At 41.7% G+C, this 17,909-nt stretch overlaps 3 protein-coding genes across 3 annotated transcripts; all 3 read right to left on the bottom strand.

The window, feature by feature from the left end:
• Positions 1-2,056: 2,056 nt before the first annotated feature.
• On the bottom strand, positions 2,057-3,087 carry LOC100488390 (olfactory receptor 56A5-like). Its single transcript, XM_031896245.1, has one exon. The coding sequence runs from the start codon at positions 3,068-3,070 to the stop codon at positions 2,057-2,059; it is 1,014 nt and encodes a 337-aa protein (XP_031752105.1). The 5' UTR covers positions 3,071-3,087.
• Positions 3,088-9,953: 6,866 nt separating this feature from the next.
• Positions 9,954-10,961, bottom strand: LOC116408610 (olfactory receptor 688-like). The gene has a single exon (XM_031896244.1). It carries the CDS (start codon positions 10,959-10,961, stop codon positions 9,954-9,956), a length of 1,008 nt encoding a protein of 335 aa, XP_031752104.1.
• A 5,260-nt stretch (positions 10,962-16,221) lies between these two features.
• LOC101732335 (olfactory receptor 6B1) lies at positions 16,222-17,235 on the bottom strand. Its single transcript, XM_004920624.3, has one exon. It carries the CDS (start codon positions 17,233-17,235, stop codon positions 16,222-16,224), a length of 1,014 nt encoding a protein of 337 aa, XP_004920681.3.
• Positions 17,236-17,909: the final 674 nt, after the last annotated feature.

The following is a 17,909-nucleotide window of genomic DNA, read 5'->3' as shown; positions in this document are numbered from 1 at the left end:
ATGACAAACTGCCAATCAAGATTATTCAGAAGATATTTTTTTCTGTTGAAGAGCAATAGATGGTTTATTTTGGTTGTACACATCCTTTTTAAGCTATTTTATAATATTCATGATAACCCATTGGGGTACTTTGATAATAATACACAACATCTTACATGGAACAGTTGGTACGAGAGAAAAGTGAGTTGCTCTGAGGTGATGATGGGAAAGACTGGGACATAAACAGTTCTCTCTCTTTCAGAATGAGGGATTATATCTGTATTTGGGCAAAATAATAACACAGAGACTTTATCCAGTAGGTTTTTACTCTTTATTCTGAATGGTTACATCTCCAGATGCCGTATGACATTTAGTTGACTCCAGGAGGTACCTCTGCATGGCTTTTAGCCCCTTCCAGGATACCTCAATGGAGGCCCCACTGCAGTGAGATGTTCCTCCAGCTCCTCCAGCTTGGCTTCCTCACAGGGTACTAATGTTTCCTGGACTGACCATAGTTATAGCTCCGCTCTCCAAGAGCTCTTACCTGCCTGTGCCCTTCAGTTCTGAACTCCTCAGGACAGGGGCAGACAGGGAGATTAGTTGCCCCACGACAAATCTTCATTGCCGCGGGTGACTAATCTCCATGCAATGCCAACCCACTGGCTAGAGTGTAAATTGATGGTAGGATGGCATATGCGTTGCTATGACTTCCGGAAGTCACCCAAAGAAAGTCTTTGGGAAATCGTACTGACGCGTATGCCATCCCACCACCAATTTACACTCCAGTCGGTGGGTTGGCATTGCGGGGAGGTCAGTCGCCCTCGGCAACGAAGATTTTTCTTAAATCCAGTTTATTAAATAAAGTGCAAAAGCAAAGCAGCGAGGAAGCCGCTATATAATGTGCCACTGTTACCAGTCAGTCTATTGTATCTCTAAGCAGAAACTTTCAGCTTCTTGAGTACAAAAAAGATAAAATACGGGCACAGGACCCCTGAATGGGTTCCGTTACATGGTCTTTGAATAGGTGAAATTTCACTGGGAGAAAGAAAGAGACTGTATGGAGTGTGGTGTCCAGAGGGAACCCTGTACTTAATGACTGGGCAAGGGCAGTTCTAGAGTAGAAGGCTTCCTTGTGCCCCAGTGAGCTGTGCCATGTTCCTCACACTAAGGGGGGTAAATGGTGATAGGCACAGGAATACAAGGGCACAAGCGTTTAACATGGGCAACTGATGGGATTCCAACGTCCTCTCTGTTTAAAATAACACAAATTAATTTGAATGGAGAATGCCACAGCCTGGTTATTACCGCTTGCCCCCCAGGGGCCCATCCATTATTTCAGCCATAGGCCTACATCTACACTAAAACACCCTTTGTACCCTGGTTCCCCCCCCATTCATTGAGCCCCTAAAGCCAATGTCACTCCTTTTACCTTAGCAACCTTCAATCAACCTCAACTCTCACACCCTTGACTCTGCTTGGGTAGAAGGACAGAGGCTCCTTAGGATAAATGTGCCCCTCTCCCACCTTTGTTCACCTTTTATCCCTTCTTAACTTGTCCTTTTTCCAGATTACCAGTAAAACTACCACCCTCACGCTTCCCACATCCCAACCAATCCAGTCCCCCCTTCATGAATGCATTTTTGCCCCCAGTAAACCCAATAATAACCCAGATTTTGTTTTCCTTTTAAGATGATAAAGCATTGGTGTAAAGACCATGAAGACAAAGATTGGCACCTGCCTTGGTCAGCACATTCTCCAGCCGCGTATGTGAGCCTGTAGTTCAATGGCGGTGATGGGTGTTCCAGAAATGGGAGACTAAGAGTGAGACTAATATCCCACCCAAATTTTCATTTAAAGAACAGACAGATGTCCTGTCGTAGGAATGGAACAACGTTGCCTTTCCATTGGTTCATGAGTCTATTCCATAACTTCATTGGGGCAAGTGGCAGCCCAACGCCATATTAATAAACACCTTTTGTAGAAATCACTGCATGTAGTGACTAATATTCTGCTTAAATAAGGAATTAAAGAAAGATAATACATTTAGGGGTTTGTTTGTTCTTATTCACAAGAGACTTTAATGACGCTTAAGAGTAATACTAGTACAGTGCCTTTTCATTGATGTTCTAGGTCTGTGCTCAGCTCTAGGTAAAATGCTATTAAACGTTTGCCCCAAAATATTTCTAATTTCTTTGGTTCCAAGGCAAAAAATAATGGGGCTGGCTAAATGGGGGATAAATGTGTAGAGACAAACAATAAGGACGTTTATATCAGCATTGAGAATCAAAGGGATCTGACTGGTACTATATACAAACAACCTGGGGATAAAGTACAAGCCAATGACAAGTAAATGAGTGGTACAGGTATAAAATGCCTTCTGCCAGTTCCCATTGTTGGCGGATAAGTGCACAACCCTGATTATGAGAATATATGAGAGTATAATAACAGCCAATGAGAAGATGTGCACACACATACCAATTATAAAACGTTCTTTTTTTTCCAAGGTAACATCAACACAAGTCAACACTATTAGGAATTGACTGGCACAGAAACAGTTCTTGACACGGTTTGGGCCACAGTAAGGAACTTTCAGAGCAATTAAAGTCATAGCTAATCCAATCAGGGCAGCAAAGGGCCAGAGAAAGTAGCAAATGAGAGTTGCCAGCTTATTGCTGATAATGGAGTGATACCTGAGAGGTTGGCAGATAGCAACATAACGATCAATAGCCATCAGCATAATGATGAGGGAGTCAAGGCTTCCAAGGGAATGGACACAGAAGAGCTGGAAGAAGCAACCAAAGAAGGATATGGATCCGGCTCCGAACCAATATTTGGCAATGATTTTAGGTAATGTTATGGTGTCAAAGAGAAGGTCGGAGAGAGCGAGGTTGGCAATAATAATATACATGGGCTGGTGGAGTTGTTCTCTCAGGATAATTAATATGATGACGGTGCTATTTGCAATCAGTGAAACAATGTAGGCAAGAAACAGTGTAAGTGAGACTGGAAGAAAGAAATTGGGCTGTAGCCCTGGGAAACCGAGGAGGATAAACTCAGTGACAGCAGTCTGATTAGGCATTGAGATGGTCATGGTCTTCTCTACTGAGCTTCAACATGGGGAGATGGGTGGGCAGGGAGATGTCAAAGGAACAAACAATCTGCAAAGAGAGACCAAGGAATAGTTAATGTTAAAAGGGTTGGTGATTCTCTTTTAGAAACAGAATATTTTCTCTTTGCATTCATCTTTGAATCTGTAATGAGTCTCAGTACTTACATGTTGGCAATAACCCGGCGTCTGTATGTGGGGAAATCTCTGGGTCCCGCTCCGGGGAGGACTATGGCACATCCCCTGCTCAGAAGGGTTTATATAGAAATGAGCTCAGCCAGGCGTCACTAAAGTGCCCGACATGGGAAATGTGCCCATTAATTAGCCAAGGAAAGTATTCCATGTGGGGTTGGGTGTTTTTTTTTTATAACATTTGATAATAACCATATTGGCAGCCAATGTAGTGGTCTGTTTGCCAAGTTTAGAAAAGTTCATTGTATTCAGTCGGGCAAATGGATTTTATTCTGCCAATATTTACCTTGCTGAAAACTAACCAGTTCTTTATTTATTTCCCACATGTCATTAGGTACAAAGATAAAATGGCCAAAAATATGAATACCATGTTAGTATACAGTATGTATGTGGCAAATTGTGCATTAAGTCCATGTATGTGCTGTATGGGTGGAAAACCCATCTAATCCCCCCAAAATATGTGTGTGCATCTCAGGGGCCACTCATTCCCCACCTCTGTTTGTTGTCTAGGGGCTGCTGACCAATGGGGGGAATGAAGGCGTGGCCTTGAAAGCCACTCCCCAGACAAGAACTGCTGCAGAACATAGATGCCCTCTATCCACAAGATGTAGATTCCATGGTCTGTGGCACTTATAGGGTACACAGTGGGGCAGTTTTTGGAGGGTTTGATCCCCTTTCTGCCCCTTCACTGTGTCAAATTCAAGCAAACAATACAAAATTGGGCATTTAGTGAATCTTTATTGGCCACTGGGGCTGTGTGACCAGTTCTGGTTTAATATCATTTCAACCTATTTTGTGCCACATTTGGCCCAAGACCCAAGTGTTTGTATTGCTATTACATCTTGCAGTAATAAAAATAATGCTTTCAGTACACAGTTTGGATGAAGTCCCTGTCCCAAGGAGCTTACAATTTATAAGGAAGAGGAGATCAAACAAAAACAAATAGGGGGTTCCAAACCTACTATGCTTTTCTCCACCTACAGATCTGGTATTTCAGGTTATGCAGGTTGGTTGGATGACACCTTGCCAAGGGCCCGGCCATTGTAATACGGTCACTTATTTGTCCATGGGCCTCCACTGTTACTTTGAGTTTGGGATCATTGTGCTGATAAGAGGTCCACTTTCCCCCAAGTTTTTGTGTTAAGGATCCTGAAACAGATTGTCCTGCAGGATTTCCTGGGATTTTTCCACATTGATTCTTCCTTCTATCTTACTCAAATGCATTGTAAATAGGGTTGCCACCTAGCCTAGCAGCTGGCACTGGTGTTACTGCTGCCAACCCCCTTTCAAGTAGAGGCCCACCACTGCCCCGCCCATTTCCCCTACCCAACTCGCCCATTTCCCCTACCCAACTCGCCCATTTCCCCTACTCTACCAACCAATGCCCCTGCCATTCTCCGCATCACCCCGCACCCAAGTGATGTCACTGGCCACCCCCGAACCCAAAGGCCGATATTACCAGCAAAAGAAGGTGGCAAACGGTGGGAGCACTCACCCAGCACCTGATCTGGGAACTGGCACTTATAATGTAGTGTCACCCACTGTGACCTATAGCACTTATATTTGCCTATTTGTGCCTGTAAGTTACCCTCCCATATAGATTGTAAGCTCTACGGGGCAGGGACCTCCATCCTCTTGTGTCTTTGACTCTTAACTTATTACAACTGTACCTTGTATTTATTTGTATTTATTGTTATACTTTGTATTTATCTATTATTATCTTAATAACCCCCTGTTTGTATTAATGGATTCTACTGTACAGCGCTGCGTACATAAGTAGCACTTTATAAATAAAAATATACATACATACATACAAACCCAATTGTTAATATGAATGCCGGGACCTTCTGAACAGTTTTATGCCCAATAAGAACAGGATTAAAAAACATGTGGGTTGTAGGGACCCAGAATGAAAATGTTGCACACAACATGTTTATAGGCAAAAATGTATTTTTTTCCAATTTTAATAGTTCTACTGTGCTATAAATCCATGGCCTTTTATCCACACAATATAGAGTCTATGTTCCATGGCACCTAAAGGATACACGGTGGGACACAGAGCTTTATTTGCTTTTAATGCCTCAATTGGTTTGAATTCAAGCAAATAATACCACTGGCCAGTAGGAGTAGTGAGACCAGTCCTGGTATAAATATCACCCAAACTGACCTCCAAGCTGGGCTTTCAAGTGTATCTAGAAGAGTAAATGGCAATTCTTACCAATTCTCACCCCAACTGACCTTCAGACTGAGCACCCTTGCCGCTTACCAATAAGCCCTATGCATCTGTGGCCGTATTACAGATAGTTCTGCCCAGATCCAGTCCAACAAAAAAGAGCACTCAAGGCAGGTTCCTAGCATCATCTGCCTCCATTCAAAACTCTGCAAAGTCCCCTTCACCCAACCCTACCTCAGTCTCTCCTGAGTGTTAGTGGCATAAGTGATCTAAACGAATAATCTCATTGGCGCCATATTCCCATCAAGTGATACTGAGACCAACACAAAACTGTGTGGGGTTGGCAAGATGGCACCTACATATGGGCAATATGGCACCTACATAGGGGTAATAGGGATATTGATTGGCAAAATACAATTCTGAGCAGATGGAACTGTGGTTGGCAAGAGGGCGCATGCATATGTGGCTACACTGGTTGGCAAAATGGCACTTGTTTAGGCATTCATATGACTCTTGACCACAATGTATCATTCTGACTACTGTAATGTATCTTCTTAATATGAAAAAATATCTTTCAAAATATCAATGTTGTGTCTTTATTGATCCAAAACTGTCCTTTTCAATCCATTACGTGCTCTACAAGTCTGCTGCATCAATCAGGAGTCAATATTCAATAATAAGCAACAGGGTGAGCAAGGTTATAATCAGAGCAAGGTTGGTGGAACTTCTATCATTGTTGGTCTCCAACACAACGGTCTTGGAATATGTGGGAAATACACATCTCACCAGTATAAACCCAACCTTAACAACTCTGCCCAATGCTGTGCTAGGATTCAAGGATGGGAAGGCAGCATTCCCTCAAGGTGGCCGCCAGTCACCATGGGATCATTTTATGAGCGCCAAATGTGACAAATGTCATATCATGTTTCCTTTTTAATTTTAGCCTAAGGAACTTCTGTTCTTCAGGATTTTCTTTATTTGTATTTGAAGAGCCGACATGATGAACTGCAGATAAGGAGAGCATTTAGCTACTGAGAAGTTGTCTACCAAGAGATGGTTGATTCTGGTTGTTCACATTCTTTTTAAGCTATTTTCAAGTTTAGTATAATATTCATGGTAGCCCTAAGTGGTATTTCAATAATAATGCACAACATCTTGCATGGAACAGTTGGGACGAGATAAGTGAGTTGATCTGAGGGAAAGACTGGGACATAAACTACTTAACACAGTTCTCTCTCACTCAGAATATCTGTAGGGGCTCCTACTGAGAAAAATAATAACACAGAAACAATATCCAGTAGGTTTTTACTCTTTATTCTGAATGGTTACATCCCCATTGATACCTCAATGGAGGCCCCACTGCAGTGAGATGTTCCTCCAGCTCGGCTTCCTCACAGGGTACTAATGATTCCTGGACTGACCATAGTTATATCACCACTCTCCAAGAGCTCTTACCTGCCTGGGTCCTCCAGTTCTGAACTCCTTAGGGTGCACTGTGCGTCCGGGGCCTCTCTCCATGTTCATTTGAAAGTAAATATCTGTTTAATAGTACTTACACAAAGAATAATACAAAGAACGTTCTTTGTGATTTAAGAGCAGCCTAGAATATACCAGGGTTTAGTACTAGAACTCTTAGAACCCCAATCATTCCATATCTCATAATAAAATTGAATCCTGAGAGAAGAGTCGGTGAGGAAGACAAAATGTAAGCATTATGCAACCAAACCTCTCTCCATGTTCATTTGAAAGTAGTACTTACACAAAGAATAATACAAAGAACATTCTTCATGATTTAAGAGCAGCCTAGAGAATACCAGGGTTTAGTTCTAGAGCTCTTAGAAACCCAATCATTCCATATCTCAGAGAGAAGAGTCAATGAGGGAGACGGATGAAGCCGTATGCAAACCAGTTTATTAAATAAAGTACAAGGAAAAGATGCCAGGAATCCGTACCCTCCCCATGTAATGTGCCACTGTTACCCATTGTATCTGCAATTACAGGAACTGTATCTGTCAATAACATCTGTCTGTTCTAGAAAATAGAAACAAAACCTTCACCCATCAGTAAGTGGCATGTAATTTGTATCCACATAATTCTAAGGGTTATCAGCTGGAGAATAGGGGTTCAGTGACACGGTCTCCAAACGGGTGAAATTTCACTGAGAGAAAGAAAGAGACTGTATGGAGTGTGGTGTCCAGAGGGAACCCTGTTACCCTACTTAATGACTGGGCAATGGCAGTTGTAAAGTAGAAGGCTTCCTTGTGCCCCAGTGAGCTGTGCCATGTTCCTCAGTTACACAACTAATGATAGGCACAGAAATACAAAGGTACAAGCATTTAACATGGACAACATGGGAAATACAAAGGTACAAGCATTTAACATGGACAACATGGGGTTCCAAAGTCCTCTCTGATTAAAATAACACAAATTAATCTGAATAGAGAATGCCACAGCCTGGTTATTACAGCTTGTCCCACTGGGACCCTTCCATTATTTCAGCCACAGGCCTACATCTACACTAAAACAACATTTGTACCCTGGTTGCACCCCATCTATAGAGCCCATAAAGCCAATGTGACTCCATTTACCTTAGCAACCTTCAATCACCCTCAACTCTCACACCCTTGAGGTAGAAGGACAGGGGCTTCTTGGGAAAAATGTGCCCCTCTCCCACCTTTGTTCACCTTTTATTCCTTCTTAACTTGTCCTTCTTCCAAATTGCCAGTAAAACGACAACCCTCATCATTTCCCACATCCCAACCAATCCAGTCCCCTCTTCATGAATGCATTTTTGCCCCCCAGTACTGCACCCACCAATAACCCAGATTGTATAGGGGTTTTTATTGAGATGATAAAACATTGGTGTAAAGAACATGAGGACAAAGATTGGCATCTGCTTTGGTCAGCACATTCGCCAGCGACATACTGTATGTAATCCTGTAGTTAAATGGAGGTGATGTGTGCTCCAGAAAGGGGTGCTTGCAGGTCTAATATTCTCAGGATTAATTTATGATTTGGGCATGAGTGGTTATTAAAACTAGGGATGCACCAAACCCACTTTTTTTGGGTCCAGCTGAACCCCCGAACCCACCCTGATGAATTCTGCTGAATCCTGACCCGAATCTGAATCCTAATTAGCATATGCTGACGCGGACAAAAACATTTTCCCCCCTAAAATGTAACCCTTTTACGAATGTTAATTAGCATATGCTAATTTGTGCTAATTAGGACTCGGTTCGGCCGGGACTGTGGATTTGCCCAAAACCGAATCCATCAAAAAAAGGCTGGATTCGGCCTGAATCCCAAACCGAAAACAAATGATAGCTCTTTACAGAAAGGTAGAAGAACAACCTCCAGTAGGACAATCACAGATAGTATAATAATTCAGCAGTTACTTACAAACAGAACTTTCGGAAGTGCTTGCCCAAATCAGGGGTCAGTAATCAGTCTGTGGATTTATTCACAGTTGAAATTGTCCAACCCCAAGTGCAGGTCTTACATGTTGCACCTAGGTGGCTACCCCTACCTCTAGGTCTAGAATCCCTACTCTGTGGCACATCCAGGAATACTAGTCCTTCTACCTTCTAATCCTAGCTACCCTGATCCCAACTCTCACTCCTAGAGTGACCTATTACAGAACTTTCCTCATACACCTTTACCTATTGGACCTTCCTCCTCCCAGGCCCTGAGTTCCATCCGTCTCCTCCAACAGGTGGGATCCAAGGAGACCAAGCACACGTTGACATCTCCTTTTAGAGAACACAACAGTAAAATCTACTGGGCAGAAAAATACTTTAACCCAAGATAAGGCAACATCTCCCCCTTCCAACTGTAAATGAAGACCACATTTAGCTGTCCCAAATCTCAAGGTACTGATTGAATAAAGGACAACCCAACCTCCAGTCCCCTACACATATATAAAATAAATATCCGGAAAGAAGAACAAGAACAAAATTTCACCCAATCTTTGTTTAAAGAACGGATCAATAGGTGGAACCAATTTGCCCTTACACTGGTACAGGAGTCTATTCCAGAACTGCTTTAGGGTAAGATGCAGACCCAACGCCATATTAATAAACACATTTTGTAGAAGTCACTGCATGTAGATACCAGTAACCTGCTGAAATAAGGAATTCAAAAAAAATAATAAAGTGTTTTTCTTGGTAAAGTAAATTGTGAGCAATGATCATTCTTGTGTGGCTAAAGTCCTACAACCTGCCATTGTGACGGGAGGAAGATGAGATGTTGAGGGTTTGAACATAATCTATACAAATATATATATAGCCCAAAGGGGAGCACTCTACACTTGAAATATAAATGCCCGGGTGCTTAAATAGAAGATATATAATAATATCGAAATATGCAAAAGTTTGAAAACGTATAGCACTAAACAGGTCTTGGTGTGAGTGATTTATTTATTGGTATCCCAGTGTTGGTCACTAACTTTGTCAAGGGAGACAAAAGCAAATATATATAAATATGTGTGTATCTGCATTTTTGTGCTTATTCACAATAGAATTTAATACAATGCCTTTTCCCTGGGGTTCTAGGTCTGTGCTCAGCTCTAGGGCAAATACTATTAAACATTTGCCTCAAATTATTTCTAATTTCTTTAGTTCGAAGGCAAAAAATAATGGGACTGGCTAAATGGGGGATAAATGTGTAGAGACAAACAATTAAGACGTTTGCATCAGCATCGAGAATCAAAGGGTATTGGTTTATAACGTGTAAAAACAACCTGGGGATAAAGTACAGGCCAATGACAAGTAAATGAGTGGTACAGGTATAAAATGCCTTCTGCCAGTTCTCATTGTTGGTGGATAAGTGCACAACCCTGATTATGAGAATATATGAGAGTATAATAACAATAAATGGAGAGAGGTGCACACACATAATAATTATAAAACGTTTTTTCTTTTCCAAAGCAACATCAACACAAGCCAAGACTATTAGGAACTGACTGGCACAGAAACAGTTCTTGACGCGGTTCGGCCCACAGTAAGGAACTTGTATAGAAATTAAAGTCATAGCTAATCCATTCAGGGCAGCAAAGGGCCAGAGAAAATAGCAGAGAAGAGTCGCCAGCTTATTGCTGATAATGGAGTGATACCTGAGAGGATGGCAGATAGCAACATAACGATCAATAGCCATCAGCATAATGATGAGGGAGTCGAGACATCCAAGGTGATGGACACAGTAGATTTGGAAGAAGCACCAGTTGAAGGATATGGATCCTGCTCCAAACCAATATTTGGCAATGATTTTAGGTAATGTTATGGTGTCATAGAGAAGGTCAGAGAGAGCGAGGTTGGCAATAATAATATACATGGGCTGGTGGAGTTGTTCTCTCAGGATAATTAATATGATGACGGTGCTATTTGCAATCAGTGAAACAATGTAGGCAAGAAACAGTGTAAGTGAGACTGGAAGAAAGAAATTGGGCTGTAGCCCTGGGAAACCGAGGAGGATAAACTCAGTGACAGCAGTCTCATTAGGCATTGAGATGGTCATGGTCTTCTCTACTGAGCTTCAACATGGGGAGATGGGTGGGCAGGGAGGTGCCTGGTGCTGGCAAAGAAATAGATCATCTGCAAAGAAAACCCCAGAAATGTAAGTATACTTGGTCTCAAAGGAGCTGAAGAAATTGTAGAGAGAGACGTTCTCAAACACTTAATAATATATCTAAGCCAGAGGGGTTTTTATAGGTGCAGTAGGGCATTATAAAAAGGTGTTTTTTTGAAGGTCTTTTAGAACATACACCACTTGCTGGAATAGGGCAGGCGAGGGTTCCAAGAGTCAGCAGTCTGGGATCAATGAGTATTACAATGTAGATAAAAGGCTTCCCTTGGTGCTAATTCCCATCTTAAGGTTCCAGTATAACCCAATATTAATATCCACCTCTAATGCTCAGACAAACAGCCATGTATCTATCATATTATAGCTTATATATCTGTTGATTTCTCTCTGTCTCTCACTATCATCTTTCTGTGCATTCATCTTGAATCTCTAATGAGTCTCAGTACTTACACGTTGGCAATAACCTGGCGTCTGTATGTGGGGAAATCTCTGGGTTCCGCTCCGGGGAGGATTCTGGCACATCCCCTGCTCAGAAGGGTTTATATAGAAATGGACTCAGCCAGGCGTAAATAAAGTGCCCGACATGGGAACAAGCTCATTAATTAGTTAAGGAAAGTATTCCACACGGGGTTGGATCTTTTGCCCATCTACCATATATACTCGAGTATAAGCAGATCCGAATATAAGCCGAGGTACCTAATTTTACCTAAGAACAACTTATTGACTCGAGTATAAGCCTAGGGTGGAAATTGCCGAAGCAACTGCTAAGTTTCAATAATAAAAATAAATACCAATAAAATTACATTAAATGAGGCATCAGTGGGGCACATGTTTTTAAATATTTATAAGAAAATCAGTAGCTCTGTAAGTGGAAAAGAGGGTCAACAAAAACAATATGGTATCAACATTGATGCCTTAAGAGTACTACCCCCTTAGCTCAATCAGCAACCAAGCTAAAACACAAAGAGTTAAAATCCTTCAAAACTAAATATAGTTTATATAGAATATAAAGTGCAATGTTTGGTGCAGAATGGGACAGGTGAGGGTGGTAGATGAAGCAACTGGAGGTGAAAAAGTTGCAGCCAGTGTCTATAGAAGGATGACTGTGGGTAGGGCATAGAGAGAAGGGGACAGTTCAGGCATAAAGATTAAAAAGGGGCAAACAGACTTTGGGGTTTAAAAATAAAATTAAATTAAAGAAGCTGCCTGGTAGTGGGCCATAGACATTATGGAATACTGAACCCCCCCAAAGTTTGCTGCAGCACATTAGGTTAGCCCACCAAAGCAGCAGCAAGAAAGATCCACTTTTCCGGACTGGTCTAGAAGATCCACCCACAGACTTCAGATCTGCCCTGCCTGCAGCAAGCGATGATGTAGAAGGGAGTCCTAGAAGGAAGGAAGGCAGGTAGCCACTCCCTTATGTGCCAGTACCTCTGTGTCCAGCGCAAAGGACGCCGGCGTCACGTGAGTGACATCATCACGCTCATTGAGCATTGGCAAACTGGCAGCAAACCCAGTACCGGAGGACACGTAAGGGGAAATAGGTATCGCATCTGGGAACGGGCCAGGGCACTGGGGGGTCTGGTTGCGGGTGGCCTAGTTTGTACACAAAGGACAGAGGGTGCTAGTCCTGAGGGACCCATGGCACCCAACTCGAGTATAAGCCGAGGGCTTATTTTGTGTGCTGAAAAACTGGACTTATCCTCGAGTATATACAGTAAATTGTTGTTGGTGTAAACTTACCAGCTTCTTTATTTCTCCTGCATGTCATTAAGTACCAAAAAAGGCACTTTAAATATGAATGGCAAGGTCATTTTGAGCAGTTTGATGCCCAATACCCATAGCACTACCAAAGTATGTGGCATGTACAGACCCTAAAACAAAGATAGTGTATATGACTTGCCCCAGAAGTCTCATCCACTACCGAAAACTCAGCGCATTTACTGCATTTTATGTGGGGTATAATCCACCCTGGAAAACCATATATTTTTGGAAGGGACACATTCTGACAAATCCAAAATGGGTAAATATGGTTTTCTACTCCAACCTAGCATAGTTCAATGCAGTGCTGGCTCGTGGTATTGATGACATTTGTGAAAATGGTCTCAAAACTTTCATTTACCATTACCAGTAAGTAGGTGCCACGGAGAGACCCCAAAATGAAAGCAGTTGAATTTTCACAGCTGACAATGTGGTTGATACAAAGTAGGCTCCATGCAAGTGCTTTATGTGCCAGGGGACCTGCTAACATCCCTATAAAACCACATATTTTTACAAATTACACATTCTATTTATTCCAAAATGGGTAAATACGTATTTCTGCTTTCCTGAATGGAGCTATTTTTACAAAATTTCTAAAAATTGCCTCAAAGTTTTCACTTTACAGTATACATAGGGTTACAGAACTGTGTGGCGCATAGGGACCCTAAAATGAAATATATTGCACACAAATTTTTCATTGGTGTAATCAGGAATCATGCAACAAAATCACCAAAATTAGTGATGAGCGCAATAAATAAATTAGTGATGAGCTTCGCAATAAAATTCTAGAAAACTGCAAGAAAATTAGCAAAACGGTGAAAAATTCACGAAACGCATTTGTTGTGCAATTTTTTTGTCATTCGCATCTTTTTTTTTTAATTTTTTGTCACCGGTGTCTATTATTTATTTTTTTTTGTCGCCCGCACCTATTTTTTGTCACCCGCGCTTTTTTGCCGTGGCCGCACCCTTTTGTTACACGACCAATTTGCCGCGACCACACCATTTGTTGTGCAATTTTTTTGTCATTCTCATCTTTTTTTTTAATTTTTTGTCGCCGGCGTCTATTATTTTTTTTTTGTCGCCGGCGCCTATTTTTTGTCACCCGTGCTTTTTTGCCGTGGCCACACCCTTTTGTTACACGACCAATTTGCCACGACCACACCTTTTTTTTACACGACTTTGCTGACAGAAACATTTCCGTGCACCACATTTTTCAGCACCAAATTTTCACGAAAGTTTCGCAAAACAATTCGCCAATGGCGAAATGCGGAAATTCGCTGCAAATCCATGCCTGCTAAAAAAATTCGCTCATCACTAACCAAAATAATAATCCCTCTACTCTTCTAGAATTTTGGAACATGGGTTCCATTCACAGCCCCTTCAGAGCAATGGAGGATGCGGCAATATCTGTGCGTGTTTTTCATTGGTAACATTTTTGTTAATAATCATTTTTCGAGAAAACAACGTCAAACATTTACCATAAAAATAACACAACATTTGAACAATTAGCTTACAAATTATTATTACTATTAATAAATACATAATTGATCAATTTTTTTTAAATAAAAAAACTCTCAGGAGTCAGTTTCTAAAAACACAAAAATCAGATTTTTATTAAATCTGCCCCATAATGCTTTGCATGCACACATACTGTATAATTCAAATCTTATTCTGCAAACCATTCTATACAACCCCTTTATATAAAGTCCACCATCAAATATCTTTATCGGGGCTTCTTAATTTCCCCTTTAACCAGTTATGGGCTGAGTGGAACCTGGGCTACATTCAGGCCCATTCCACTCCATTATGTGTTGCTTTGTTTAATACCAGGACACAGAATACTTTGGGCTCCAGTGGTAACAGTTTTGTTAATAATCATCAGGCAATGGAAGCATAAGGCGTAGTCCAATGAATAGTCATCTAGATGCAGAAATGGTTTGTTCCAGGGAGAGCTGGGAAGTTGTGGAACACTCCCCAAGGCGGTTGTACTGGCAGATACATCAGATAGCTTCAATGAAGGGTTGGATGGCTTTTTCGAAAGTAAGAAAATACACGGAAACTGAAATCAACTCTAGTACCAGTTGATCCAGGGACTGGTCCAATTGCCATTTTGGGGCCAGGAAGGGATTTTTCACCCCTCTGAGGCAAATTGGAGAGGCTTCACATGGGGTTTTTGCAATTCCCTCTGGGTCAGATAGCAGTTAGACAGGTTCCACTTCAGCAAAAGGTTTGAACTTGATGAACATGGGTCTTCCCATGGGTCTTTGAGAGCCCCAACAAAGTCCTTCAGTAGGGTTTGACTCTTTATTCTGATCACAAACTGCCACTTTAATATTTATACTCACATTCAGGTGCCATATGGCAACCTAAAGCAGCTTTTTGGGTAACTCCAGCAGGCACCTCTGTATGAATTCCAGCCCCTTTTAGATTGCTACAATAGAGGTCCAACTGCAGTTAGATGTTCATCCAGCTAGGATTCCTCACAGGGTACTAATATTCTCCCATCAGGCCATCTTTATACCGTTGTGCTCCAAAGGCTTTTACTTGTCTGTGTCCTTCAGTTCTGATCACCACAGGGCACATTTTGAGTGCTGGGTTTCTCTCTATGTTTGTTGGAAAGTTAATATCTATTTAACAGAACAATTTAAAGACTTAAGCCTTGATGGAGTTTGCCTAGGACTCTCAGTTTAAAGGCATACCGTTGCTATTTCCATTCTCCCACCCATGATTTTGAGGTGTTGGTGAAACTTTTGGTTGCAATAGTTGGTTAATAACTTGATAAGTGCCATCTTGTGGAGCTTTGGGTCCTTGACTTTTTGATCACTGCACGGAGCTTAAAAGGCAGCACTTAAATAGCAATTTCATAGCTTTAATCTGAGACCCCTAAGCTAGCTAAATCAAGGATATAGATACAGGCCAAGATGGACAACTGTTCCACCAACCAATGAAACTGGGTTCAAAGCCACCGACCACAGAGGTGGAACTGTTTCTCCCCACTTCCTCTGATAGTTTTCTTTTTTTTTTAGATTTGACCTTCTCCTTGGTATTTAACCCCATACCTGTCAATATGAGACCTGAGATGAATGTCGTTCAACCTTTAGTAAGAAATTCGCAATTGCCCTCATTTGGAATTGTAGCCTTTTCTGAGAACCTAATGGTTGGGAACCAGAGAACTGATTTGTTCCAGATGGTGCAGGAAGGGGGCCTGGGGTTGTAGGTAGAATTTAGTTCTCCTTTAATGGCAACAACCCAGTACAGAAAGAGGATTTTGGCCCCAAAACACCTATTGGTGCCCCAATCTTATGAATATTATTAATAGGAGCTTCTACCTGTTGTTTTAATGTAAAGCCAGCTGATACATGTCTAGGGTTGATGGGTTATTTCGGACAGAGAATGTTACAGATCTGCATGATGTGCTTATTCTCAAATGAATTTAATGACCCATAAGAATGATACTGGTACAGGGCTTTTTTACTGGCTTTCTGGATCTGTGCTTAGCTCTAAGGAAAATGCTATTGAATGTCTGACCCAAAATATTTCTGATTTCTTTGGTTCCAAGACAAAAAATCATGGGGCAAAATACATGGGGGATAAATGTGAAGATAAAAACAATTAAGACGTTTGTATCAGCATTGAGAATCAAAGGGATCTGACTGGTACTTGTTAAAAACAACCTCGGGATAAAGTACAGGCCAATGACAATTAAATGAGTGGTACAGGTATAAAATGCCTTCTGCCAGTTCCCATTGTTGGCGGATAAGTGCACAACCCTGATTATGAGAATATATGAGAGTATAATAACAGCCAATGGGATGAGGAACACACACATACTAATTACAAAGCCTATTTTTCTTTCAAAGGCAACATCAACACAAGCCAATTGTATTACACCTTGGTTGGAGCAGAAACAGTGCTTGATACGGTTGGGTCCACAGTAAGGAACCTGTACAGCATTTAGCATCATAACTAATCCAATTAGGGGAGCAAAGAGCCAGAACGAGTAACAGATGAGAGTCAATAGCTTATTGCTGATAATGGAGTGATACCTGAGAGGTTGGCAGATAGCAACATAACGATCAATAGCCATCAGCATAATGATGAGGGAGTCAAGACATCCAAGGTAATGGATACAGAAGAGCTGGAAGAAGCACCAGTTGAAGGATATGGATCCGGCTCCGAACCAATATTTGACAATAATTTTAGGTAATGTTATGGTGTCAAAGAGAAGGTCGGAGAGAGCGAGGTTGGCAATAATAATATACATGGGCTGGTGGAGTTGTTCTCTCAGGATAATTAATATGATGACGGTGCTATTTGCAATCAGTGAAACAATGTAGGCAAGAAACAGTGTAAGTGAGACTGGAAGAAAGAAATTGGGCTGTAGCCCTGGGAAACCGAGGAGGATAAACTCAGTGACAGCCGTCTGATTAGGCATTGAGATGGTCATGGTCTTCTCTACTGAGCTTCAACATGGGGAGATGGGTGGGCAGGGAGATGCCTGGTGCTGGCAAAGGAACAGACAATCTGCAAAGAGAGGCCCATAAATGTAATAATAATCAAAGAAGTTGATGAAACGGTATAGAGAGTAAACTTTCTGAAAGTGACAGAGAGTGGGTACCCTGGGGTAGCAGTATGAATGCAGTGCCATTTTGTGTTTAATGCCTCAGAACACATAGCAGCATTATGGGGCAATCATTTATGGGCAGCTTTATGTGCTTATTTCTGCTGGTACGGAGCACCCATGGGTGTGGGGCCCTATTGGGCCCAATAGGTCCAATTGGTCTAAGGCCAGCCCTGGTATTACCATGTACATAGTGTATAATTCCAGTCCTAAAGTTCTGGTATAACCCAATAAAATAATACTCTCCTCTAATGCTCAATCATACAGTCATGTATCTCTCTATCTCTAATCTATCTCTCTATATCTATCTCTCTATCTATTTCTTTTATGTGTCAGATACAATGAGTCTTAGTACTTACAGGTTGGCAATAATCTGCACGTGGGGAAACCTCTGGGTTCTGCTCCGGGGAGGATAATGGCACTGGCTCAGAAGACTTTATATGGAGCTGGGTTCAGCCGCGTATAAATAAAGTGCCAGCCTTGGGGAATAGCTCACTAAT

This window comes from Xenopus tropicalis, chromosome 2 (genome assembly GCF_000004195.4).
Source record: "Xenopus tropicalis strain Nigerian chromosome 2, UCB_Xtro_10.0, whole genome shotgun sequence".
Taxonomy (NCBI): Eukaryota; Metazoa; Chordata; class Amphibia; order Anura; family Pipidae; genus Xenopus; species Xenopus tropicalis.
The sequence above is the reverse complement of the archived record's forward strand: the minus strand, read 5'-3'. Positions and strand labels throughout refer to the sequence as shown.